Source organism: Aspergillus nomiae, assembly GCF_001204775.2.
Source record: "Aspergillus nomiae NRRL 13137 chromosome Unknown contig00067, whole genome shotgun sequence".
Lineage (NCBI taxonomy): Eukaryota > Fungi > Ascomycota > Eurotiomycetes > Eurotiales > Aspergillaceae > Aspergillus > Aspergillus nomiae.
The window spans coordinates 34,229-55,365 of record NW_015378122.1 but is presented as its reverse complement, the minus strand read 5'-3'; the positions used below and the strand labels follow the sequence as shown (position 1 = coordinate 55,365).

General features: G+C 48.7%; 8 protein-coding genes across 8 annotated transcripts; 4 read left to right on the top strand and 4 right to left on the bottom strand.

Annotated features, from left to right (window-relative positions):
- Positions 1 to 1,022: 1,022 nt before the first annotated feature.
- ANOM_003868 (uncharacterized protein) lies at positions 1,023 to 2,361 on the top strand (the record flags this gene model as incomplete). Its single annotated transcript, XM_015549125.1, has 3 exons — positions 1,023 to 1,183; positions 1,268 to 1,505; positions 1,588 to 2,361. 3 exons carry the CDS (start codon positions 1,023 to 1,025, stop codon positions 2,359 to 2,361), a joined length of 1,173 nt encoding a protein of 390 aa, XP_015408796.1.
- A 1,436-nt stretch (positions 2,362 to 3,797) lies between these two features.
- ANOM_003867 (2OG-Fe(II) oxygenase family protein) lies at positions 3,798 to 4,919 on the bottom strand (the record flags this gene model as incomplete). Its single annotated transcript, XM_015549124.1, has 3 exons — positions 3,798 to 4,145; positions 4,226 to 4,511; positions 4,564 to 4,919. The coding sequence occupies 3 exons, from the start codon at positions 4,917 to 4,919 to the stop codon at positions 3,798 to 3,800; spliced, it is 990 nt and encodes a 329-aa protein (XP_015408791.1).
- A 1,326-nt stretch (positions 4,920 to 6,245) lies between these two features.
- ANOM_003866 (Zn(II)2Cys6 transcription factor) lies at positions 6,246 to 7,830 on the bottom strand (the record flags this gene model as incomplete). The annotated part of the gene is made up of 5 exons (XM_015549123.1): positions 6,246 to 6,732; positions 6,786 to 7,200; positions 7,256 to 7,494; positions 7,554 to 7,725; positions 7,791 to 7,830. 5 exons carry the CDS (start codon positions 7,828 to 7,830, stop codon positions 6,246 to 6,248), a joined length of 1,353 nt encoding a protein of 450 aa, XP_015408790.1.
- Positions 7,831 to 9,329: 1,499 nt separating this feature from the next.
- On the top strand, positions 9,330 to 9,772 carry ANOM_003865 (putative 2-hydroxyacid dehydrogenase; the record flags this gene model as incomplete). Its single annotated transcript, XM_015549122.1, has 2 exons — positions 9,330 to 9,360; positions 9,402 to 9,772. The coding sequence occupies 2 exons, from the start codon at positions 9,330 to 9,332 to the stop codon at positions 9,770 to 9,772; spliced, it is 402 nt and encodes a 133-aa protein (XP_015408789.1).
- A 2,320-nt stretch (positions 9,773 to 12,092) lies between these two features.
- ANOM_003864 (GPI anchored serine-threonine rich family protein) lies at positions 12,093 to 13,206 on the bottom strand (the record flags this gene model as incomplete). The annotated part of the gene is made up of 2 exons (XM_015549121.1): positions 12,093 to 12,697; positions 12,761 to 13,206. Coding segments are annotated over 2 exons (837 nt in total), but the record flags the coding sequence as incomplete, so codon positions are not given.
- A 1,643-nt stretch (positions 13,207 to 14,849) lies between these two features.
- Positions 14,850 to 16,553, top strand: ANOM_003863 (uncharacterized protein; the record flags this gene model as incomplete). The annotated part of the gene is made up of 3 exons (XM_015549120.1): positions 14,850 to 15,213; positions 15,299 to 16,237; positions 16,309 to 16,553. 3 exons carry the CDS (start codon positions 14,850 to 14,852, stop codon positions 16,551 to 16,553), a joined length of 1,548 nt encoding a protein of 515 aa, XP_015408795.1.
- A 762-nt stretch (positions 16,554 to 17,315) lies between these two features.
- On the bottom strand, positions 17,316 to 19,319 carry ANOM_003862 (CCCH zinc finger protein; the record flags this gene model as incomplete). The annotated part of the gene is made up of 3 exons (XM_015549119.1): positions 17,316 to 17,549; positions 17,603 to 19,173; positions 19,244 to 19,319. 3 exons carry the CDS (start codon positions 19,317 to 19,319, stop codon positions 17,316 to 17,318), a joined length of 1,881 nt encoding a protein of 626 aa, XP_015408794.1.
- Positions 19,320 to 19,881: 562 nt separating this feature from the next.
- Positions 19,882 to 20,823, top strand: ANOM_003861 (DNA-directed RNA polymerase III subunit RPC25; the record flags this gene model as incomplete). The annotated part of the gene is made up of 7 exons (XM_015549118.1): positions 19,882 to 19,893; positions 19,973 to 20,071; positions 20,142 to 20,238; positions 20,292 to 20,378; positions 20,430 to 20,493; positions 20,549 to 20,726; positions 20,779 to 20,823. 7 exons carry the CDS (start codon positions 19,882 to 19,884, stop codon positions 20,821 to 20,823), a joined length of 582 nt encoding a protein of 193 aa, XP_015408793.1.
- Between the last annotated feature and the right edge of the window lie 314 nt (positions 20,824 to 21,137).

The following is a 21,137-nucleotide window of genomic DNA, read 5'->3' as shown; positions in this document are numbered from 1 at the left end:
TACTTACGGATTGCATGTAATTCCTAGTATTTTATTTACTTATTTCCGATGACGAATGAAGGTATGAATGACATACTTGACTTACTTTGATCATATCAAATGGTCATGGGATCCATGATGGATTATAGGATACGATCCCAATTCAGGAATAGGGTGACGGCCTTTCGAATCAGGCCGCCAGAAATAACCTCATTCCTTTGGGAAATCACGCAATTGCGCCAAGACTGCGACGATCCACCACTCGCTCATCTGAATATAAGGTCCTCCTTTCCTCCATCGCCAGATGCCTTGAAGGATCCTCTGTTTTTGCGGTCGAAAGAGATAACTTGACAGTCACTCAGTCTCTGGACGCTGAGACTTCGATCTCGTCTTCGTCCTTCACCCCTGGACTCTTTCTTCGTCTTCGCCTTTTCACCGGCCAAGACACGAGACGACCAACATGTGACCTCCGACGGAAAAGCGCTCAAGGATTTGCCTGCGGGTGGGGCTGATGTGTCAGTTCGAGCAGCAATTGGCTTATTTGAGGGAGGATAATCGGCCACTACGTACCAAACTACGGTTACGAGGGTATCACCGCCTGATCCGGGTCTCAACTGAGGATGAGGAGTTGTATTCTGTACATCTCGCCCGAGAGCGCCGCCCTTTCGGCCTGGAAGCCGCGTTCCCGCACAAACGATCCTCAAGGTTGCAGTCACGAATGACTGACTCTGGCTGCTGTCATTCGCTCTGTCCCGTCCGCTTGGTCGTTTTACTCTCCATGTGCCTTCCCCTCTTGTCTAGACCAAGGCACAATGACGACGCTCCCTGGCTTGTTTTGCCGAGAATTACACCGGTGTTTCCATACATTCCACCCCTGGCTATTCTCCCATAAATTTCGGCGCTCTCCCAGCATTTTCCCACCCATCTTTCCTCAATCGGGTTTCTGCCATCGCAAACTGTGCACTATTTCTATGCCACAAATCGCTTTGTTTTGTCCCTGATATCCTTGAACGTCAACACACGTCACATATACGGCCTCAGAAATGAATTCACAGAGGTGTGCCGCCGTCGTTGTGGGAGCCGGCCCCGCGGGTCTCGCCGTCATTGGGAATTTGTTGGAGAAGCAGCTCGGGGGGAAGATCGCCTGGATTGACCCATACTTCCAGGCTGGTCGGGTGAATCGTAAATACCGCGAAGTGCCCAGGTGAGTGTTTCTGTCTGGCAGCCTGACTTTCTCGACGGCATCGGATGAGGAGCGCTCGACTGACTTGTTTTGGTGCCGATTCAGTAACACCAAAGTTGCCCTGTTCCAAGCGTATGCCACAGCCGTCCAGCCCTTCCGCTCCGTCATCAACAGCACCCGTATTCCTAGTCCATTCTCGACGATGGCCAAACTCGATCAGGAGAAGACCTGTCACCTGCATCATGCGGCGGACATGGTCCGTGCCTTGAGCGAGGGCATCACCAAGATGGACCAGGTTTATGCGTGTCGGGGGTATGTCACGGCTGCCAACCTGGTAGAGAATGTCAGTATAAAGTCCCGTATAGAGGGCCGTCCCAGGAGATCTCGTGCCCTGTGTAGCTAATCGTTGCCCTTGTCGCTCTTAGACCTCGTCTTGGACCGTTCGGATCCAACGCGCGGATCACCTCGACGAAGTTGAGGTCATTACCCCTAGACTCATCTTGTGTACGGGATCGTCGCCGACAGAGGTACCGATCCCGGTATGTGGACAGCACATCGAGAGGTTGGATCTAGATGTAGTGCTCAAACCTAGTGACCTCGTCTCGTATCTTCCCCGCAATGAGCCCCAGACTGTGGGGGTTGTCGGAGCGTCCCATAGTGCTATCCTGGCGCTCCTCAACCTGGTAGATCTGGCCCACAGTACCCACCCCCAGCTCCGCATTAAGTGGTTCACCCGGCATCCGCTGAGGTATGCGGAGTACATGGATGGCTGGATCCTGCGGGACAACACTGGCCTGAAGGGGTCCGCCGCCGACTTTGCCCGGCAACAGCTGGAGGAGGACAAACTCCCTCATTCTGAAGCTGGTCGGTTCATCACCAAGGTGGACTGTGGAGGCGGCCAGGAAGCGGCGCAGTATGAGCGGCATCTGCCGTCGTGTACTCACCTGGTGCAAGCCGTAGGATTTACTCGGGACCCCCTTCCTGAGCTGTCAGTGAATGGCCATCTCCTCGACCCTGAATTTGACTCGGTGTCCGGTGGTTTCCATGATGCGACTGGCCGTGTCGTCCCGGGTTTGCATGGAGCAGGAATTGCGTTCCCGGAACGAGTGGTCGATCCCTACGGCAATGTCGAACATGCCGTTGGGTTCTGGAAGTTTATGAAGTTTATCAAGAGAGTCAGTCCCCAGTGGACGGCTTGATGGTGGTTTTCTTGCACTAATGATTCCCCTTTGCTTTTACCTTGATTTCTTGGTATTATTAGCGTCATCAGTTGTTGATAGATTTCCATTATAATATGCAAAGTATTTTTTTTTATACTGGACACTTCTACACCGTATCTGATTTGGACTCTTATAACTTCATCCACCCAGCCTTCCGTATAGCCACAGATGTTCCTGGCAATAACATTTCCCAGGAACTATATCAGATTTCTCTTGCAACCACAAACTCACACGAAGATATGGCTCATGAAACTTACAATATACCTGGGATATACCGAACAAATCCGGGCGCCGTCTGACGGGGAGATCAAGAACTTCGTACCCACTTATACATATTGCATTCCCTCTGCTACCATGGATGGCCCTGGGAAGCAATCTGTGACCATCTGTGAAGTTTCTCAAAGCTCCATGCTCAAACCAGCAGTCAAGAAGTATCTATGAGAAGCTCTAGGTACACAGGTTTCGCAACATAGGCTGTTCCAAGACAGCCCAACGAACGAAGGTAGTGAGTGCATGAGCCAACGCCGGGCAACGACTTAGTAGAATTGGTCCTCATCCATAACCATAGTACATTATTAAACACACCACACACAGTCCACCACTTGGGACCTCTACTTTCTTTCCCCCTACATTTCTCAATCTCCAAATCTCCAAACCAAACTATGTCCTCCGACCTCACCACCGTCAAATGACCCGTTGTCATCCGTCCAGATCATATCGCCTCAAGCCCAGAAACCCTCCGCATCAAACAATGTACCTGCAGCCTATCTCAAGCCGACTTCTCTGGCCGAGATGTTTACGGGTGGTCTTGCATCTTCGCCGTATTCTTCTTCTTCTTCTTCTTCTTCTCCCTGTTCCAGGTTCGGTGTTGATCATGGAGGGAAGAAGTTGTCTACGACATAGGTGGTGGGTACGGGGTCTTAGGTAGAACAACCCTGTCATCGTGTCTCTCCGAGCCACGTTTCAGGCCATGACAATCGCAGGCAGGGCCAATTACAAGCCGAGTATGGCTTGACTTGCGTCAAATCGCGAAAATCCACTTCTCATACATAGGCCAATAAGACGCTGATCGCGACGACTCGTCCCAGGATGTTGACGCGTTGTGGGAAGGATGCCTGAGATCATTCGGATATCGTCGGCCTCTGACTGTCGGACAGGCTTATGTTATTAATATAGTTACGCAGGCTTTTGATCGATGGGGTATGGTTCTTACATTAGTACGTCTTCTTGCGAGGCCAATAAGGCATAGAGAATTGAATATAACCTTTGAGAACTATACACTCTGTTGGGCTGAGTTTGCATCATGATTGGGTATCTGGCTCGAAATGAAGACGACACTTAACACGTTTGCGATGAATGCCAAGTAAATGTATGTCGTAACAAGCGTCAACTGATTATTTGGGCTGTTAAACAGTTTACGAATCCTCCAGCTCCTCTAACATAGCATCAATGAAGTCCCGTTCTTCTAACAGAAACTTGCGTGCCGAGGCAACGTCAAAGTCACGATTTGCCTTCTTTTGCTGCCGTATTACCTTCAACAGATGACGCACTCGCTCCTCCAGGTTCTCCAGCCGATACTCCACATACTGATAGTAAAGCGTATTCCTGGGAGTTATAGGCAACAGGGGTCTGATACTTGTCTCATCGCGAACAAAGGGCGATTTAGGTCTTAGAGATGTGACCATGCTGATACGTTCCCGGCCGCCAAAGGCTTTGAGAGCTTGATGCTCGATATAACGACCTTGCATAATGACAGCCGTGCCCTAGATTGCATAGATTAGCCGTGGGGCCGTCCAAATCAGAATAAAGTCTCCTACCATGCAGGTCCACGGAACTTTAGAACTTTGCCAGTGCCTGTCCGGATAACCGTCTCGCCACCGATCATCCCGGCGCAATCTGACAGCATGGTGACACATACGAATGTGTAGCTGTCAGAATGCCACTCAAAAGCAACTTTATCATCTGCATCGCTGTCGGGTGCGCTGGTAGTTGCAGCGTCATCACGAACTGAGATATTGACATGTCCAATATCTACATCCATAGCAGGAACCAGCTCGATTCCAGCTATATTAGAGAGTGCTCCCAAAACTGCTGGGCTGTTCCAGGCGTCATATATAAATGAAGACTTCCTAGGTGTGTATTAGCAGCATTTCTGAAGAGAGAGCGAAGGGAACAACGTACTCTGGGCAATAACCTCGGATCATATTGGTTGCTAAGTCTGAACCAACCTGATACTTCTCTAGTACTTGCCGGCTGAATATCTCGGCCCTCATCTGCCTAATTGCCTCTATAGTGAAAAGTGTCAACGGCTCCGAGATGGCCGTGGACGTGATGCCCACACCCTCCAATCCGATATCCTTCATGGTGATTATCCGTTGAGGAAACTTGAAATTGGCATGTTTTTCTGCATCAAATGGTACCCAGTCTGGGATCTGCGCACCTTTAATGAGAGACTGTGGGAGAGGTTTCCGGGGACTCATGGGTCTGTCCTGTTGAGGGCTTGGAGCCACAGCTGGTGCAATAGCAATATTCGTCATGCCGGACTGTTCTTGGATTTGGGACGTGATGAAACAGGGTAGGCAGAGCAGGTAGGTTAGACCAGAACAGTGAATTTGCTGGTATTCTCGCGGTGGTCCCTTGGCTTCTTATCTTTCTCGGAGCGCTCAACTCCACATAGTAGCACATACGCTAAAGTACAGCTTCAACTCCGTTTCCGAAGTTTTCACTTCAACATCAACACACTCGCATCTCCTCCAACCACATTACAATTGTGCCCTTTTCAGAACCAATCACATCCCGAGCGTGTAGTTTGTTCATAATGGGAACGCTTTGCTAACCAGTACAAGGAAATGAGCGAGAAGTGTGGTTTAGTGACATGGAAAGCACAAGGTGCTCATCAGCACCCGGTAAAGATCTCATTCGGCTTGCCTCTTTGCGTAAGAATTACCTGAGCGTATATTTCACCGGCTCATATAGAGACGGAGCTAAGACCTTTGCTCGTTCATTTGACCGGATCTCAGCGACGCGTGAACTTTCCATAGCCAATCACTTATCTTTCCGGTCCCTAGCATCATGATTTCTGACTTTTTTAAGGATAGATGCGAGGGATCAGTCATGCATCTGAGTTGTTCTACCCAGGAAAATGATAATACACTGTTCCCGGTTCTGGACCATTGCGGTGTCTCCCCAACCACTGCGTCAATAGCCGTATGAGAGTGGGACCCTGGACTATCCTAACCTGGTATGTATTGTGTGGGACGGTGCCACACTTTTTGCCCCTCTTGTACTTCGCGGAGGTCGCGGAATCCGCTGAAGAGCCCGCCATCTTCAGCACCGCTGAGGTAAGAAAGATCCAATATCTGTATGTCTTCATGGGGGCCATTGGGTACAGAATGTCAGATGTCCGGTTCTCCCTATCCACAACCAAGAGCTAGGGCAGGGTCAGAGAGGCTGCAGAGTATATGCGAGCCTCGGAAGCAGGATCTGCTGGGGTAGTTATGAAGAGTATCTGACTCAGTCATTGCTCTCACTACCTGAGGCATGAGCCTGGCTGATAGTCTGAAAAGACCACCAATGGAGCATTGTTTGCTTGGGACACAGACTCAATTGCAATTTTGCTGACGGATTGACGGCTGCAGTGGGAAAGATGACGAGTAAGAGATGGTGAACTATACATAGATGTTGGTGTGTTATGGATAGTCTCTGGCTCAGATCCCTCTTACGACTGTCAACTGGCTCTTGCTTTCTTGTCAGTTAGCTGTAACATCGAATCGGTGGTATTGTATGTATTTAATCCGGATGATGCGGTAAACCATTTGCTTAGGGTCCTGATCGTACAGCGCTTTTTGTCTATAATGAAATTGCTACATAATAAACACTCGTGGTTCTGGGAGAAGTGCGGGCCAATTTGTATAACTGCTTCGCGCCCATATCTTCTCAAGAAGTATGAGAGCTTGCTGTAGGTTAAGGAACCCATTACGATGAAATTGCTTTTCCAAGAACTGCTTGAAATATAGCCGATGCTCATCCTTCAAGCTCTCTGATGCAGCAATGAACGTGGGCCATACCAGGGAATGTTCTCCTAATGATCCCTCTGGGAACAACTCTAATGTTTCCTTGAATCGCTCTATCTTTTCAGGGTCTAATGTGCCATGAGGCCCCGTTAGAGCGCGCTCTAGGTATATGTCATAAGCTTGCTGCCGAAGATACGCATTCAGATAGAAGGTGAGTGCATGGTCGGGGTGGAGGTTGCCATTGTAGTGTAGGCAGTCAAAGCTCTCTTTGGCATGAGCCACAATACTACGCACACCAGCTTCCTCACTTAGTAGTGGTGCAGCGTAGACACGAAACCTGGCAGGATTAATGACGGTACTCAGCAACTCCTGGAGGCTTTGGATGCTTACTTGCGTATTTGCCGCAGCAGAAAATCAGTCATGTCACCGTTCCCAAGACCGCCCTCTCCACCGACCGCATCGAGAGCAGATTGTAACATGTTAAACAGAATAGGGAAGTCTGAGCATCCGTTGACCATGACTCCTACCAGGAGTGTAATGATCGCAACGAATATAGACTGTTTTGTGAGCATGTCGTACTCGTTCAAAGAGCTTCTGCTTTGTAGCCCTAAGATTGCCTTTGCATAGAGCTTATCCGGTCTGACTGATAGTGTCCCTCTAGTTTTGTGAGAGAGATGGAAGGCTGATACAGCCAACACCGCATCCATAACCATTTTGTCGGATAAAGCAAAAGGCAGGATCAAGTACCGCCATCCATTGTACTTGTCATCCATAACCACCATTTGAGGCGCAATATGATGGGAGACTTGAAGGGTTATTATCCTATATAAACTTCAATCGGGTCTATCGATGAGGCTTACAGTAAGTCAACAGGAATTCATTGCTTGGATCTACTAGATCGATACTTAGGGGAAGGGCGGCCTTTGCATCAGAGCTACCAGTAGATGCTTCTGATGAATCGGGGCCCAGTCCCGCTAATGCATTGGGTTCTGCGGGGTCATTTGTGACATTGCTGGTCCAGTCGAATTGCCCCTCGGAGGAACAACCACGGTGAAAGGACGGTGAGCGTTGATGCTGCGGGAGATCACCCGACCATGTACTGCAAGCCCAGTTAATATGGTCACCTTCGGCGAAACTATCATCAAAGGAAAAACATACCCACCCTGAGGTGAATCGCCGTCTTGCCAGGCTATCTTACCTTGGTTCCCCCCGTCGCGGAACCTGTAGCGGATCCCAAGCCCACTGCACAGTATGCCTCTGGACGCACATTTACCACAGCGTGGCTGTACGCGATCGCAATGGATTCGGCGCTGGGAGCATTCATAGCAGCCTGCACACATATCCGGTCAGAGAACCCACAATATATTTGGTCTGTCTAGTTCCATCTATGCGCACCTTTTACCTTCGGAACGTACCGACGTTTTTGACGTGGCATATTGACTGTTGGGTCTGGGCGTTTTGATTGAACAATAGGAACATTGAATCAAAGCATCATTGACAATAAGCCAGGTTGGATAGGCAGGCAAAAGCTACTAGTAGGTCTAACAATGCAGCAAGAGAAGCGGAGCGATCTTATCGGGAATGGCGGGGTAACTCCGATATTCGTGATAGATTACTCCAAGTCCAGGTCTGGGTCATTCTTTTAGATAAGTCGCGCTTAGCCCAAGGTTTGCACATTAATGGAGGTCCTCGGGTAAAAGAGAACATACCTGTAAGATGTCTCTGTCAGATAATGCCATTCTGATCCAGATTCGATAGTAACTGGTTGCTCTCTGCATCAGGCGCGGTTGTTGGTCGTAAAGAAACGATGCAGACTGCGACATGTTCCAAAGGTGGCCATTTCGGGCTTAGCTGGGTAGACGTGCTCTCATTCAACTTTCCTATTCTGGTTAGATCCTTTCCCCCGCATATCAAGTGACACTCCCCAGGATTCAATCCGAAGATCTACCGATAAGTATATCTAGAGGAATAGCCCTATGAAGAGACATGCTTTGAGGCTATCCACTGATGATCGTTCACAGCTTATTTGGGCATCCCGTCCCATATACACACATAATAGTTGCTACCAGCTCGAAACTACCAAGGAAATGGCAGTCTTCCGTGGTCTCATCCAACCTTGAGCCACGTGGTAGCGAGCACCAGCCAATTCACCATATTCAAGAATCATGGATCTGCCATTCCCCGGTCCGTCGCTTTTTACTATAGACATTGTTTCTAATAGGGCTTTTATCCTCATACCCGCATACCCTTTTGCATCATCGACATTATGATTCTCCTCGCCCGAGATCAGCCCGCGGCTCGTTCTACTCAGCCTATACTCACACAAACCAACAAGTCACAAGAATGAAGAAAGTCAAAATCCCAAAAGTACTGCTGATCATACCACCATAGATCTCTCAGCATCCCTCCTCGAGTTTACCAACGATCAATCGCGGCGGCTAAGTAATCACTTATAGATGCGACATAGCGGACCTTGAGATGCTCGAGATATATTGCAGGAGACCTGGAACTTACCACAATTCTTCTCACAGGAAACTATCTCCCAGCAAAAGAATAAGTTCCTAGTCTGCGATACATACAACTTCACACCGCCGGTTGCAACCGCATCGTAGCCACCCCTCTTCAAGGACAGCGATATATCATCCTGTACGGCGAACGGTGTTCATCTGTAGGTGGTAGTTTGGTCTCTACCTGCACGTAAGCTGACAACGTGAGTCTATAAATTGCTGAATGGGCTATGATTACTTTGCTCGGTTTCCAACATCATTATAATCTCTACGTGGATTCCTCTGCGTGCAGCGCGAACTAATCTTGGAGGACTAACTAGTGTTCGAACATTGGCACAACAAAAACCCCGAGCCGTGAGCTATACCTGAACCAGAGGAAGACGTGGAGGATTCTGGCAGTTTACGAATGTGCGTATACCATCCATCAATGCGAACAACAGATAGGGTTCTCTTATCGTGTAAGAGAGCATTCTTGGGATACGGGTGCACTGGGCATCAGTGCGCACGCTTAGCGAATGCGCTCTGGATGGTAACACTTTCACACTACACGAACGCCCGGCTCCAGAGTCTAAGCGTGATAAGTCCTACGTTGATGCGGGACTGGGTGATCCCAATGACATTCCATCCCGATGGCACCATGGCCCTGGTCAACTAAACGTGTTCCTTGCCAGTCTTGATCTACTGGTTATCACTCTGCCCCTTACCTCGCTAACCCTGGGCATGATCGCTTGCGAACAGTTCCAAGCTCTCGGGAAGCGGAACGCCTTGGTCAGCCACGTTGGACGGGGTCCAATTGTAAATACTGATGACCTCGTTGCTGCTTTGAATAGCAGCACAATCAGAGGAGCCGCGGTTGATGTCAGACCCTGAACATCCACTGTGGAAGGCGAAGAGTGTATCCGTATTATTATACCCCATGTTGGGGGAAATTCGACTCACCACAATGAGTATCTTTAAGGTTCTGGCTCACAATCTTAAGTATATTCATGAGGGTGCCCGTGCTGTACTCCAAAAGTAGACCATCCATCCGACGAACGCTCACAGATGCAGCCAATAATCCACTAAAAATTCCCCTTTTCATCCTGCCATCAAACCACCACATTCACAGTCACATTGGCAATTTCTATTTTCTCTCTTAGCCATGTCTTTACCTAGCTACTAGTGCTTAAAATAAAATGAAATAAAAATAAATGAATCAGAATAAACCCATCGTCCACATTCAGCCTCAAAAGACAAAAATAGGACACACCCTCGGCTCCGGAGAAACATCCCCGCCAAGGGCCAGAACGCCGTGAGAAATTTCATCCGACAACGCCTCGCCCAAGCCAACCACGGGGGTCCCAAACCTAGTGTGAAAGCAGTAATCCAACAGGAAACTATTGAACTATATTCATGGTCCATCTCAAACCAAAGCTTGTTCGCCTCCACTTTTCACGTTCGTTCTGGTTACATCAAGTATTTTTTCTTGAAGTGGCCACGGGGGCTATATTTATCTTTTCTATTTTATTTTATTTTATTTTGAATCCTATTATCTCTGGAATAATCTGACAATTAAATCGTTGAGATAGGCAGGGAAGCTTGTTGCCTGCGGTTAGTTCAGTAGTTAGATTAATGGGTATATTACGGGTCGATGATAGGGTGAATGGTTGCTTGGGATTGATATCGAATTAATTGGATCCCAGTTAATAAAGGATTGGGAGCTGAGATCCTTTCTTTCTTTGTTTATGCTAGTTTATGTTTATTGACGGTGTTACATTCAGCTTGTACCACCAGGAACAGCCACAGGGCTGCTTCACGAATCCTTGTGTATGTACGGCGGAAGCCACCGGATAAACCCTGAGACTGACTTACTACTACATATGGAATACATGCATATGTCAAAACTGTCAGCACACGGAGCACATACACTCATTAGTCAATCATGTGCTCTGCGTTCCCAAAGTGTTCACAACTTCATGAATCAAGACAGACCAGACGGGCAAGTTCTGATGGTTTCTCCCTTCTCTCAGTACAATAATTAGCCTGTAATTCCCACTGATCCACCAGCCACTCTCGAAGTTTTTGCCCCTCCCCCCGCGAGAAGACAAACGTGAGAGACGACCATTCAAAAAAGGGAAGGTCGACATTGAAGTGTTCTGTTCTTACCTGTTCAGGAGACGCGACCTGTTAGTAGTATGCTATGGCCTATAGGTTCTATTGGGAAGCGGAGTCCTCCGTAGGTAGAAAAAAACGGCCTTGAGAACTAGCCGGTAAAACAGTGCTGATCCCCCTCTCATCGACAGTGCATCGTAATAATATTCAGACTCCGCTCTATCTTGGTCTCGGTTCTTATCGGCCAATCTGCAAGGCGAGTGATAATCTATCACAGTCAGGAGGGATGATCGCGATCTCCTTGATGTTCCGATGCCGGAGAGCAAAACTGGACTTCAGGTTTGTCCCAGACCTGTCTCAGGGTTCCTACGTGGATTGTCTGACATTCGTGCCCCTTGAGGCAAACGAAAAACAAGGCGTTGGATAAGAGTATGGTACCTACGGGGCTGGAACGTATTTTGGTTTTTGGTTTTTCTCGGTAAGGGGGATTTTTAGTAACACGGTGTCATCGGTGTTTTCTGGACAGCCGTGGTATCGCGTCAGGGATAATTTCCCGGGACAGGGTACCTTATTGGTGTAAGGCGGGTGGACCCTTGGGTTCCTTTTCAACGGTCCACGACTACTATCAAGTAGTTGGATTGTCAACCTACCGATGGGACCCACCGCCGACTTGTACCTGGCTCGAAGTCGGTACTCGTCCAATGCCCAATTTTATGGAAACCACCCCATAATTGCTCCGAAATCTGGTTCTGACTTATCTCCCAAATTGCACCATTGTACTCCCTACACTAGATACGCAAAACAAAAACGATTCAGCTGATATCCATGGAAGGAAAACTCGATGCGATTGCTCGCATGCTGGCTTGGTCATTCATTACAGGATACACATATCTACATACTAGTACATACCGTACAAGGCCCCGGGGCTCAGTCCGTCCGGGTAATCACGTAATAACAATATTTAGGCCAAAACACTGCCCAGGCAAAGAAGAGATAAGAAGCGTGACTTTACTCACGTGCGAGACAAACAACTTCGATACCCAAGGGTATAAAACACGTCCGCTCAGTGAACGAAAAAAAGAAAGATATAAAAGAAAAGAGAAGACCGAAGAGAAACGATAGAAGAGTAGTTAACTATCTGATTAATAAAGTATGGTCAGATGGCCGACTGGAGTCCGTAGGAGGCTCACAGCACGGCAATGGCACCCAGAACGATCGCCAGCATGCCGCCGGAGACGCGGTTAACCATACCGCCATTGACGCTGGCAACGGTGGTGGTCGAGGCCGAGGCACTGGCGGAGGTAGTGCTGGAGGCCTCAGTGGAGGTCGAGGCAGAGCCAGTCGAGGTGCCGGTGGTGCTGGCAGAGGCGCTAGTGGACTCGGTGCTGGTGCCAGAGGCAGTAGCTGAGGCAGTGCCCGAGGCAGTGCTGGCAGTCGCCTTAGTCAAAGTGGTGTGAGTCTCGGTGGCGGACTTGGTGTTGGTGGTCGTCTCAGTCGCGGACTCGGTGGCAGAGGTAGTCTCAGCGGTAGTGGTGGCAGACGCGGTGGTCGACGGGGCGGCAGTAGCACCGGCCACGGTGAACCGCGGGAGGTAGTTGACCTCGCTGGTATCATCGTCGTTGAAGATCTCAATGGTGTAGTCAGGCTGAGCGGCGAGATTGGCAGGGGGTGTCCATGTGAAGCTGCCCGAGTTGGCAATGTTCTCTGAAGACACCGTCAGCATACATGAACATGGAACATCACTACTCATGATTCAGGGAGACTTACTGGCAATGGTAGTACCCGTGTTCGCAGTCAGCACAGCACCCCACTGGAGCTTCAGGGAGACGGTGCCCTCGGTGGTAGGCTTCCAGCTGAGCGTAGTCGGCTCACCAGCCTCGAACGAATAACCCTCGGCGGGAATGTTGAACGGGTTGGCGCCGGTAGCAGCCGCAGCGAGAGACGCCATGGCGCTGAGAGTCAAGTAGAAGATGGAACGCATTTTGATGAAATTGTTCTTAAGGCGATTGGATAATCCGAAAAGGGTAATTGAAGATGTCGAGGTAAGGTTGATGTTGATATGATATGCAATGCAAGTGAGATACAGCGAGACGGCAAAGCCTTCGACGTAAGTTTGATGATTAAAGGAGTGAACTCAGTAGGATAGTAAAAAAAGAAGGACTATGCGTAGATATATACGCAGGAACAAGAGTACCCAGAAAAGGAAGGAATGAAGGCTGTCCGATTTCGAGAAAAGGGAAAGAGAAGGAGGGAAAAGGAGGGACTGCACGACGGCGTGACTACCTTATGTACTAGTAAACTAGTAGCATCTTGGGGTCGATGACAGGAAACCACGAGGTCTGGAGCCCAGTGCAGGTCACAATAATAATCACAATAATACCTCAGGGAAGGGGCAAATTAAACCAAGCGCTAAGACCGGCACTAATTCAGTGTCACCCCAATTGAGAGGCTAAACCGATAAAAGGCCGGTCCGGATCCCCTTCTCTTAACTTCATTAGTCCTAAACTAGCGATGGACTTGGAGAACGACTCTTCATTCCCATTGGGGGGAATTACTGAAAAAATAAAAAAATAAAAAACAGATTGGTTGAGGGATCACCTGCCCAGTGCCATCGGACCTCCGTAAATAATCGGTTGGTACTGCTGACCATTAACAATACCGAGTATCTAGGGTCCGAGGGTCCAGGGAAAGGGTTGGAGAGAAGCTGTTGTATGGTGTTCTAATAATAATTATGGCAAAAGCTGCATCTGAGATCCCACACTCCATCAGAGAAAAAAACAGTTTCCAGAATTTTTCTCGAGATTTTGATTTTGATTTTTTTTTTTTTTTTTTAAATTGTATCATCCAATCTTAAACAACGCTCCACCAAGCAGAGTTGTTCTGCGGATACCTCCGATTCCGTCCCTAGCGTTCTTAATGGTATTGTGTCTGTACGAGAAATAGAGATGTACCTGACTAGTCCCGAGTCGGTGATCGAGCAGTTGACCCCCGACGGGAGCAGCCATAGTAGGTGACCTGTTCAACTCGGGACTTGTCAACAACGTACAATGGAATCTGTACCGTACAGGATTTATTATAATTATGTCACGGTACTAATAACTAAGGTTCTGTTCATGGTTCATCAGTCGATCCGGAGAGAGCTACCTGGTGCCTGCTCGGCATTTGATTGGTTCCCGCTCAGTCAAAGTGTGGTATGAATTGACTGCCACTAAGCCGAGAAAGGCGAACTTGGCGAACATCGGAATTAATAAGTCTCCTTGGAAAAATCAAATCCGGGCTTGGGGGAAAGTTACTCCTGACCAATTTTGGGACTAGGGCTAAAACCTTGGTACGCTGCATCTGGCATGGACTCGGTCTATATCCGATCGACATGTCTCGTTGATATGCATATCGTAGTTTGTGCTCTGTACCCTTGGAAAACCTCACCTTTGCCACAGATGGACTGTCGTTCTATGGATGATGACCTCATACATTCGGGTCATCAAACGGCTCTGCCGGTTTGAAAGATCTTTTTCACATCCACTCGGCATACCGATCAGTTAATGATCTTCCACACCTACCACTCAATTGGGTCATAGTTCCCAGACGGATGTCTCACTCTCTTCCTTTCCCTCCGATCCACCCAATAAAATCATCTTTTAGAACGCGAAACGGTGGAATGGCTGTGCATCTTCCCCGTGAGGATCGACTATTAATATAGTCTCACGTTTTAAACTTAAGTGTCAGGGGTTCCTGGAAAGCGGAATGAAAAAGAAAACTTAAGCTTCAATTTGACAGCCAACGGTTTCTCCCTTTCCAGAATGTCACTCGTACTTTAATCTACCTTAATATCGATCTCATTTGTTCCCTCCCGGTCATGGAATGGATTCCATCCGATTTATCGGGGGCGTCCTGCATGGACCCATCGGTGGTCTTCCAATCCTTCGACCACTTGGCCACGTGCTTTAGTATCTTTGGTCTCCCCGAACACACCGACACCTCCGGACCTACTCTGACAGCGGAAAAAGAAGGCTATCGTTTGAACGTGAATAGCACTTTTGGAACTCTCGTCGGAGACTGCCTCAGACAGTACTGTGAAGTGCCAGATCCAGAGCTGGAAGGATGTGATTTAAAGGGTTACCCTCCCAGCGACTACTACCGCGTGTTCACTCTCCCCAGACCAGAATTTGAGACCACGACCTGTAGGAGTGTCGATAATGACGTGAATCAAGATATTGGCGGTGTGGGGGTACATCTACCTGGAGGGTACTGTCTATTGACTTTTCACAAGACTTGCTAACAGCTATCGTCCCATGTAAATCACAGGTCTTGCTCTCATTCGCGATGCAGTCCGGCATCCTGCTATACGTCCATCTCGCTGTTCTCATACTGAAACTCATCCCCGCAATCACACGATGTATCCGTCGGTGTACGACGAGGGCACGATCCACGGCCAAGATTCAGTTCGGCCAGCACCACTTCTCGATCCTGAAGTCCATGCTGGTGGAGTTCCAAGAGGCTCAATGCTTCTTCATGCTCTCCTTCCAGTGCGCCGCCTGATTGCTCTTGCGGCTGGCCCACAGGTTTTCGAGGCATCTAGCTTGTTGCAGCTACAGTCAAACATTTCCATGGTCAAAGTTGTTGCATTCATGGGTATCCTTCCTATCACGTACGGCTTATGGATAATCCACAGGATTGGCTTGCATTCATGGTATATCTCTGTGTGGTCTGCCATCACAATTGTGACGTCTAGCGTCACGCTGCATCAATGCAAGATGGAGCCTCGAGCAGACAATCTACAAGAGATCGCGACAGCAGATCGTCTCAACAAATGTGGTTTTTTCCCACCTCCTCTCGTATACTGTAGCTCGGATTCCGAGTTCGGGCCAAACTACAGCATTGTAAACAGTGTGACCTTCGGACTGCCCGACAATTACGCGAACTTCAGTTGCATTGCGATCTACGGACTCCTCCTTTTGAAACGTCTCGCCCCCTATCCCAAGCGATGGCTCGGCCAGAAGCCATGGTTTCAGGCAACTTACCACCACGTCCAGCCGTGGCTAGTGTCCAAAGGAGTCAGAATTCTTTCCGGAACTTTGAATGTGATCATTGAGCTCCTTCTCCTATTCGCCAACCTCCTCTATTCTTTCTTGGTTATAGCGCGGAGTCTTCCGACGACCTCGCTTGACTCGTGGAGTTTCGGTCAAATCATCGCCGTGACTATCTGGTCTCCCATCGTCAGCAAATATCTCTACTGGCTGTTGCGTACGTATCTTCCTTTTTCTTCCTCTTTACACCCGTATCCTTCTGTTACTGTATGCTCATAACCGAGACAGTCGGCACGGACTCCTACTCCGCCATCCGATTCCCATCCCCCTACAAAATCATCCGAGTTAAAACAATCAACGAAGAAGACAAGCCCGACGATGAAGATCGTCTTTTCATTCACCTCCCCTCCACAAGCGACCTGAACATCAACCCGAACTCGAAAAAGTTCGTAGTCACCGACGTAGAATTGACTCCGGTTAATGACTCAAAGACGTCGTCGGTCAGTACGCGACATTCTCCATTCCCTGTCTAGATATATTTATTTTTGTATTACTATTATAACATTCATGCTGGGTTTTTCAGGGGTGTTCTGGAGGATGCATGGCTGGTTAGGTTTTTGGCGTTCGGGTTATGTGAATCATGTCTGTACTGTTTTATACTTGTTAAGACTGGGTGATGGAGGTGCGATTACTAGGTTAGAATAGATATACAGAGGATATATATGGATAGATAGGTATGTTAGCTGTATTGTATATTGCAGATTCCACTTGACCCTGATCTGCAATTGCGTGATCTGTCTCAGCCTTATCGATCGATGAGGATAGTCGTGTAGATCCTGCGTAAGCTTATTTGAGTGTTGTGGCGCATGGGCCATTAGATTAATTCAATGTCGGTGCTACTCGACTTTCTAGGCATGTTTTGGCGATGCATCTAGAAATGAAGAGGAATAGTGCCGCCTATGCGATTATCCTACGGGTCGAGATGGGGTCATTCGTAGTTGAAGCTCTAAAACTGAACTTACTACTCTCAGATTCGGTTTAGACGATGAGATCTTGCTCCAGCTCATCTAGATGGTATAACAAATTGGTCATCGCTCCAGTATAGCGTGCTTAAATGGATGACAGGAACCCACCATAGATATGTGCATGTGTATTTTGAACCATGTACAATGGTACATCGTCCTGGAAACAGACCGATCCATCAACCTATATTGTCCTTTAGACCGGGCAGTCAAAGTTTGATTAAGAATGATTGCTGATAAGTATATATACATGCTAATATAAACAAGCGTTTGCTAAGCAGTGGCCGGGGCACTATCGCCTGTCTCCGCCGACACCATGCCTTCTGATGATGGCGGATCTCCTGGGAGCCCTTGGGATGATTTTACCTCACCTATTGCAGAGTTCTCGTTCGCACCTTCCAGGGACTCTTCGTGGGACTTTGTTTCGTCAAGAAGGCCGTTTTCGCCGAGCCATACAATAGCTTCCATAACTTTTCGGTCGTCTTCGCCTTTTTGACGGTCGAGAAGCTGATTTCGTATGTTAGTCCAGTTCATGATAGAAACAAAAAAAAAAAGCATACCGCTTGTAAAAGGCCTTTACGCCCCTTCTTCTCTACAGGTTTCGCCTTGGCCCCACGATCCGGCGCCTCGTGCAGAAACTTGCACTTGTCTCCACGCTGACAACGACCTGTTCGGGCAAAGTGTCGGCATAGCTTTTTCTTTGCTTCACGTGGAGGCGGAGCTACTCGTTCAGGGCCCTCACGGCGAGAGGTTGCCTCCTCAGGGGCGGAATCGCTCTCGCTGTCCTCCGAGTCTGAAGAAGAGAGGTCCGACCCGCTGGATGAAGTCCAGTCGCTGCTGTCGGAAAGATCCGAAGACACAGCAGCATCATCCTTAACATTCTCCATGACTTCCTCCCCGTTCGGTTTGGATTCGGAAGTGGATGCTTGCCCAACATCATGGCTGGGCTCTGAACCCTGACCCGGAGTATTTCCTGAAGCGAGTAGATCACCCTGAGTCTCTGACGATCTCGTCTCCTGATCAGGACCTAGCTGGGCTTGAACTTCTTGTGTAGATGCACAAGCGACGTCTTTGTTAGCGTCCGTCGATCCTCGTTGTAGTTCTTCGACTCTCATTCGAGCCCGCTCAGCATCGGCTTCCGCCTTTTCGACCTTTTTCTGCTCTTTCATGAGCTTCCGTCGCAGTTTATCAGCCTTTCGCTTCGCTTTCTCAGCTGCGTCTATCGGATCTGTAGGAGTTTGCTGATGGTCTTTCTGCGGTTTCTTCATCTCTTGCTTTCGCGCCTCTTTTTGCCGCTGAGCTTCTTCCTTAGCTTTCTTCGCCTCTTCCATCGCCTTCTTCTTCTCCTCGACTTTCTCCTTAGTTGGGAACCGTTTCTTGCGCTCTTCAATCCATGCTGCAATTTCCGCAGGAGACTGCAAGGTAGTAGTGCGTCCTTTAAATGTAAACTGCACGGCTGCCGCAGCACCAGCACCACCCTGTGCTAGCCTCGATTCTTCGTCTACATCATCTTCCTCTTCGCTGGACTCATGTTCCTCCGTCTTCGGTGTCAAGCCGAGTTGGTTGTGCTTTCGTTTCTTCTTCTTCGGTTTTCTCGTAGCGTCAGCCGGCGGAGGTGGCTTGGACGGTAAAGGATTGCCGAAGCTAGGAACCGGAGGAGGCGCAGGAACCCGCGGGGTAATGTTCTGTGGCTTTCCAAACGCTGAAGCATGATCGCGCTTCATATGTGGCATGGCACCACCCCCTCTAGAAGCTTGGTTGCCGTAAGCATTGTATGGGCGGGGACCTCGCTGATTCCCATGTGGAGGCCCAGTGTACGCTCCCGCAGAGCTGGCATTATTGTATCCCCAATGCATGGGCGGGCCCATCATCGACGGTTGCACAGATTGGGGGGCGTTCTGGTGGCTTGGAGTAACGGAGTGATACGTCGGCGCCTGCTGAGCGGTAGAAGGACCATAAGCTGAGTAGCCAGGTTGATGCTGGTACGAAGGTCCATGTGTTGGTGTAGGCTGTGGAAATGGTCGTGAAGGAGGAAATGAATTCGTGCTTTGAGGAACTTGGTAATTGGCGGTCCGCGAAGGCGTGAATTGCGGCGTCGGGATACTTTGTTGAGGGTTGGCCATGGGCTGACCTGCATAGCCAGAATAATTCATCGGGGCGTAGCCATATTTGACGAATTCGTCGCATGGGGCATGTATGACCCTCCTCGACCTCCTCGATTTCCGTACCCCCTACCCCGGCCTCTATTATGGCCGCCACGTCCGCCTCGCTGGCCATGATGGCCTGGACCATACTGTGAGGGGAAAGTCGCAGGTTGGTTTTGGTTATACTGCGACTGCTGAGTGGGAGGAGGAGGAGGCGGAGGGGGGAAAGAGAAGCCCTGGGAGTTCATCGTGAGAGGACCTCAGTAGACCTCCAAAGAGAATTAGCATCAACGCCATCCTCACAGCATCCTAGACATCTGGAAAAAAGTGCCGAGCTCATCAGATCAAGCAACTGAGGCGCTGTTGTTCCGTTCCGAGCACAAAAAGGGAAAGCGTAGAAGTCACGTGCGCCATGATCTGGTCGGCAAAAAAATATCAGAGATGATCCGCAGTCTGCGATTGGCCGGAATCAATTTGTTGGTTTCTCAGAGGGATATTTCTATTATTATAATAAGTTCTCTGCTATCATAAATATGGAGGCATGAGTTATAATGCCTGCGAGTCGGAATATTGATGCTTGATCTGACAATGGAATTTACTCGTCGTGCTCTATCTTTCCGCCGTGGGACCAAATCGTATTGAAATAGAAGACTTTTTTTTTATCTACCGCCAAATACCTACTAATTGAATGCACCATGTTCATTCTTGTCAGTCGCCTAAGACCTTTCGCTTACTTTGCAATGAAGCCTTTTCAGTTCCAAGGCAAAAGCTAACTAGACCATACAGACTACCCTCTCCGATCTGATCCAGATCTCCCCAGAAGACTTCTCGAAGTATAGCTCTATCGCTATCGAGGACAATATCAATGAGAAGTACGCAAATAAAGTACGCACGGTTTCCTATCCGAAATGCCATGCTCGCTTGCGCAGCTTGTACTAACAGTAATCGTGTAAAGGTCATTCAAAAAGTTGGCCTGTGCATTGGATTCTACGACTTGTTGGAGTCCTCGGACGGTCTTATCGGTCATGGCACTGGTTTAGTCAATGTGAACGGTACATCCATGCTGAATCCCTGAAAGAGAGTCTATTCACTAATTGAGAGACAGTCAAGTTCCGCCTCATTGTGTTCCGCCCCTTCAAAGGAGAGATTATGTTGGGCAAGATCTCCAGCGCTACTGAACATGGTATTAAAAGTACGGCAAACTCAAATTGACCCCTGTGGTGCTTATACTGACCGATCACAGTTGCTGTAGAGTTTTTCAATGACATTCTCGTACCTCCAAACCTTCTTTTGGACGGCGCCAGATTGTAAGCTGCCTTGATATGCCCAGGGTTCTTAGTCATCTATGTTAACATGCTACAGTGATTACGCTGATCAAGTTTGGATCTGGGAAAACGAGGACGGCTCCACATTTTATTTTGATATCGGAGAAGTTGTCCGATTCCGCGTTGAGATAGAAGAGTGGCATGACCAAATACCCAACGCGCCAGATCTAGGAGATGCTGCCGCTCTCGAACGAAAGCCCCCGTATTCTATTATTGTATGAACTCTCTCCCCGGTGTCTCCTGACTTGCTTACTAACGATACCCCAGGGATCGATGCAAATGGCTGGTCTGGGACCTGTCTCTTGGTGGTAATGCTCCGAATGGGTCATGTGCATGCTTGACGTGAATCAGCAAGAATCACTTTTCTTGGTTCCCCTTACTTCCCGTGCTTATGTGATGAGATACCTTTTCTGATGGAATGGTTGGACTATGTATATTTCCATGGTTACACGAATAACGAAACTATCTTAACATCGAGATTTCAGTGATTGCTCACAAATCAGCCAAATGACGACATTTGGCCGGAAATGGGAGATCCATCGAGAGAATTCTGGAGTATTGGAGAAGGAGAGATCTGACCAAGACAGGATGATTTCCCCGCCAAATAGATCGCCATACTCAAATAG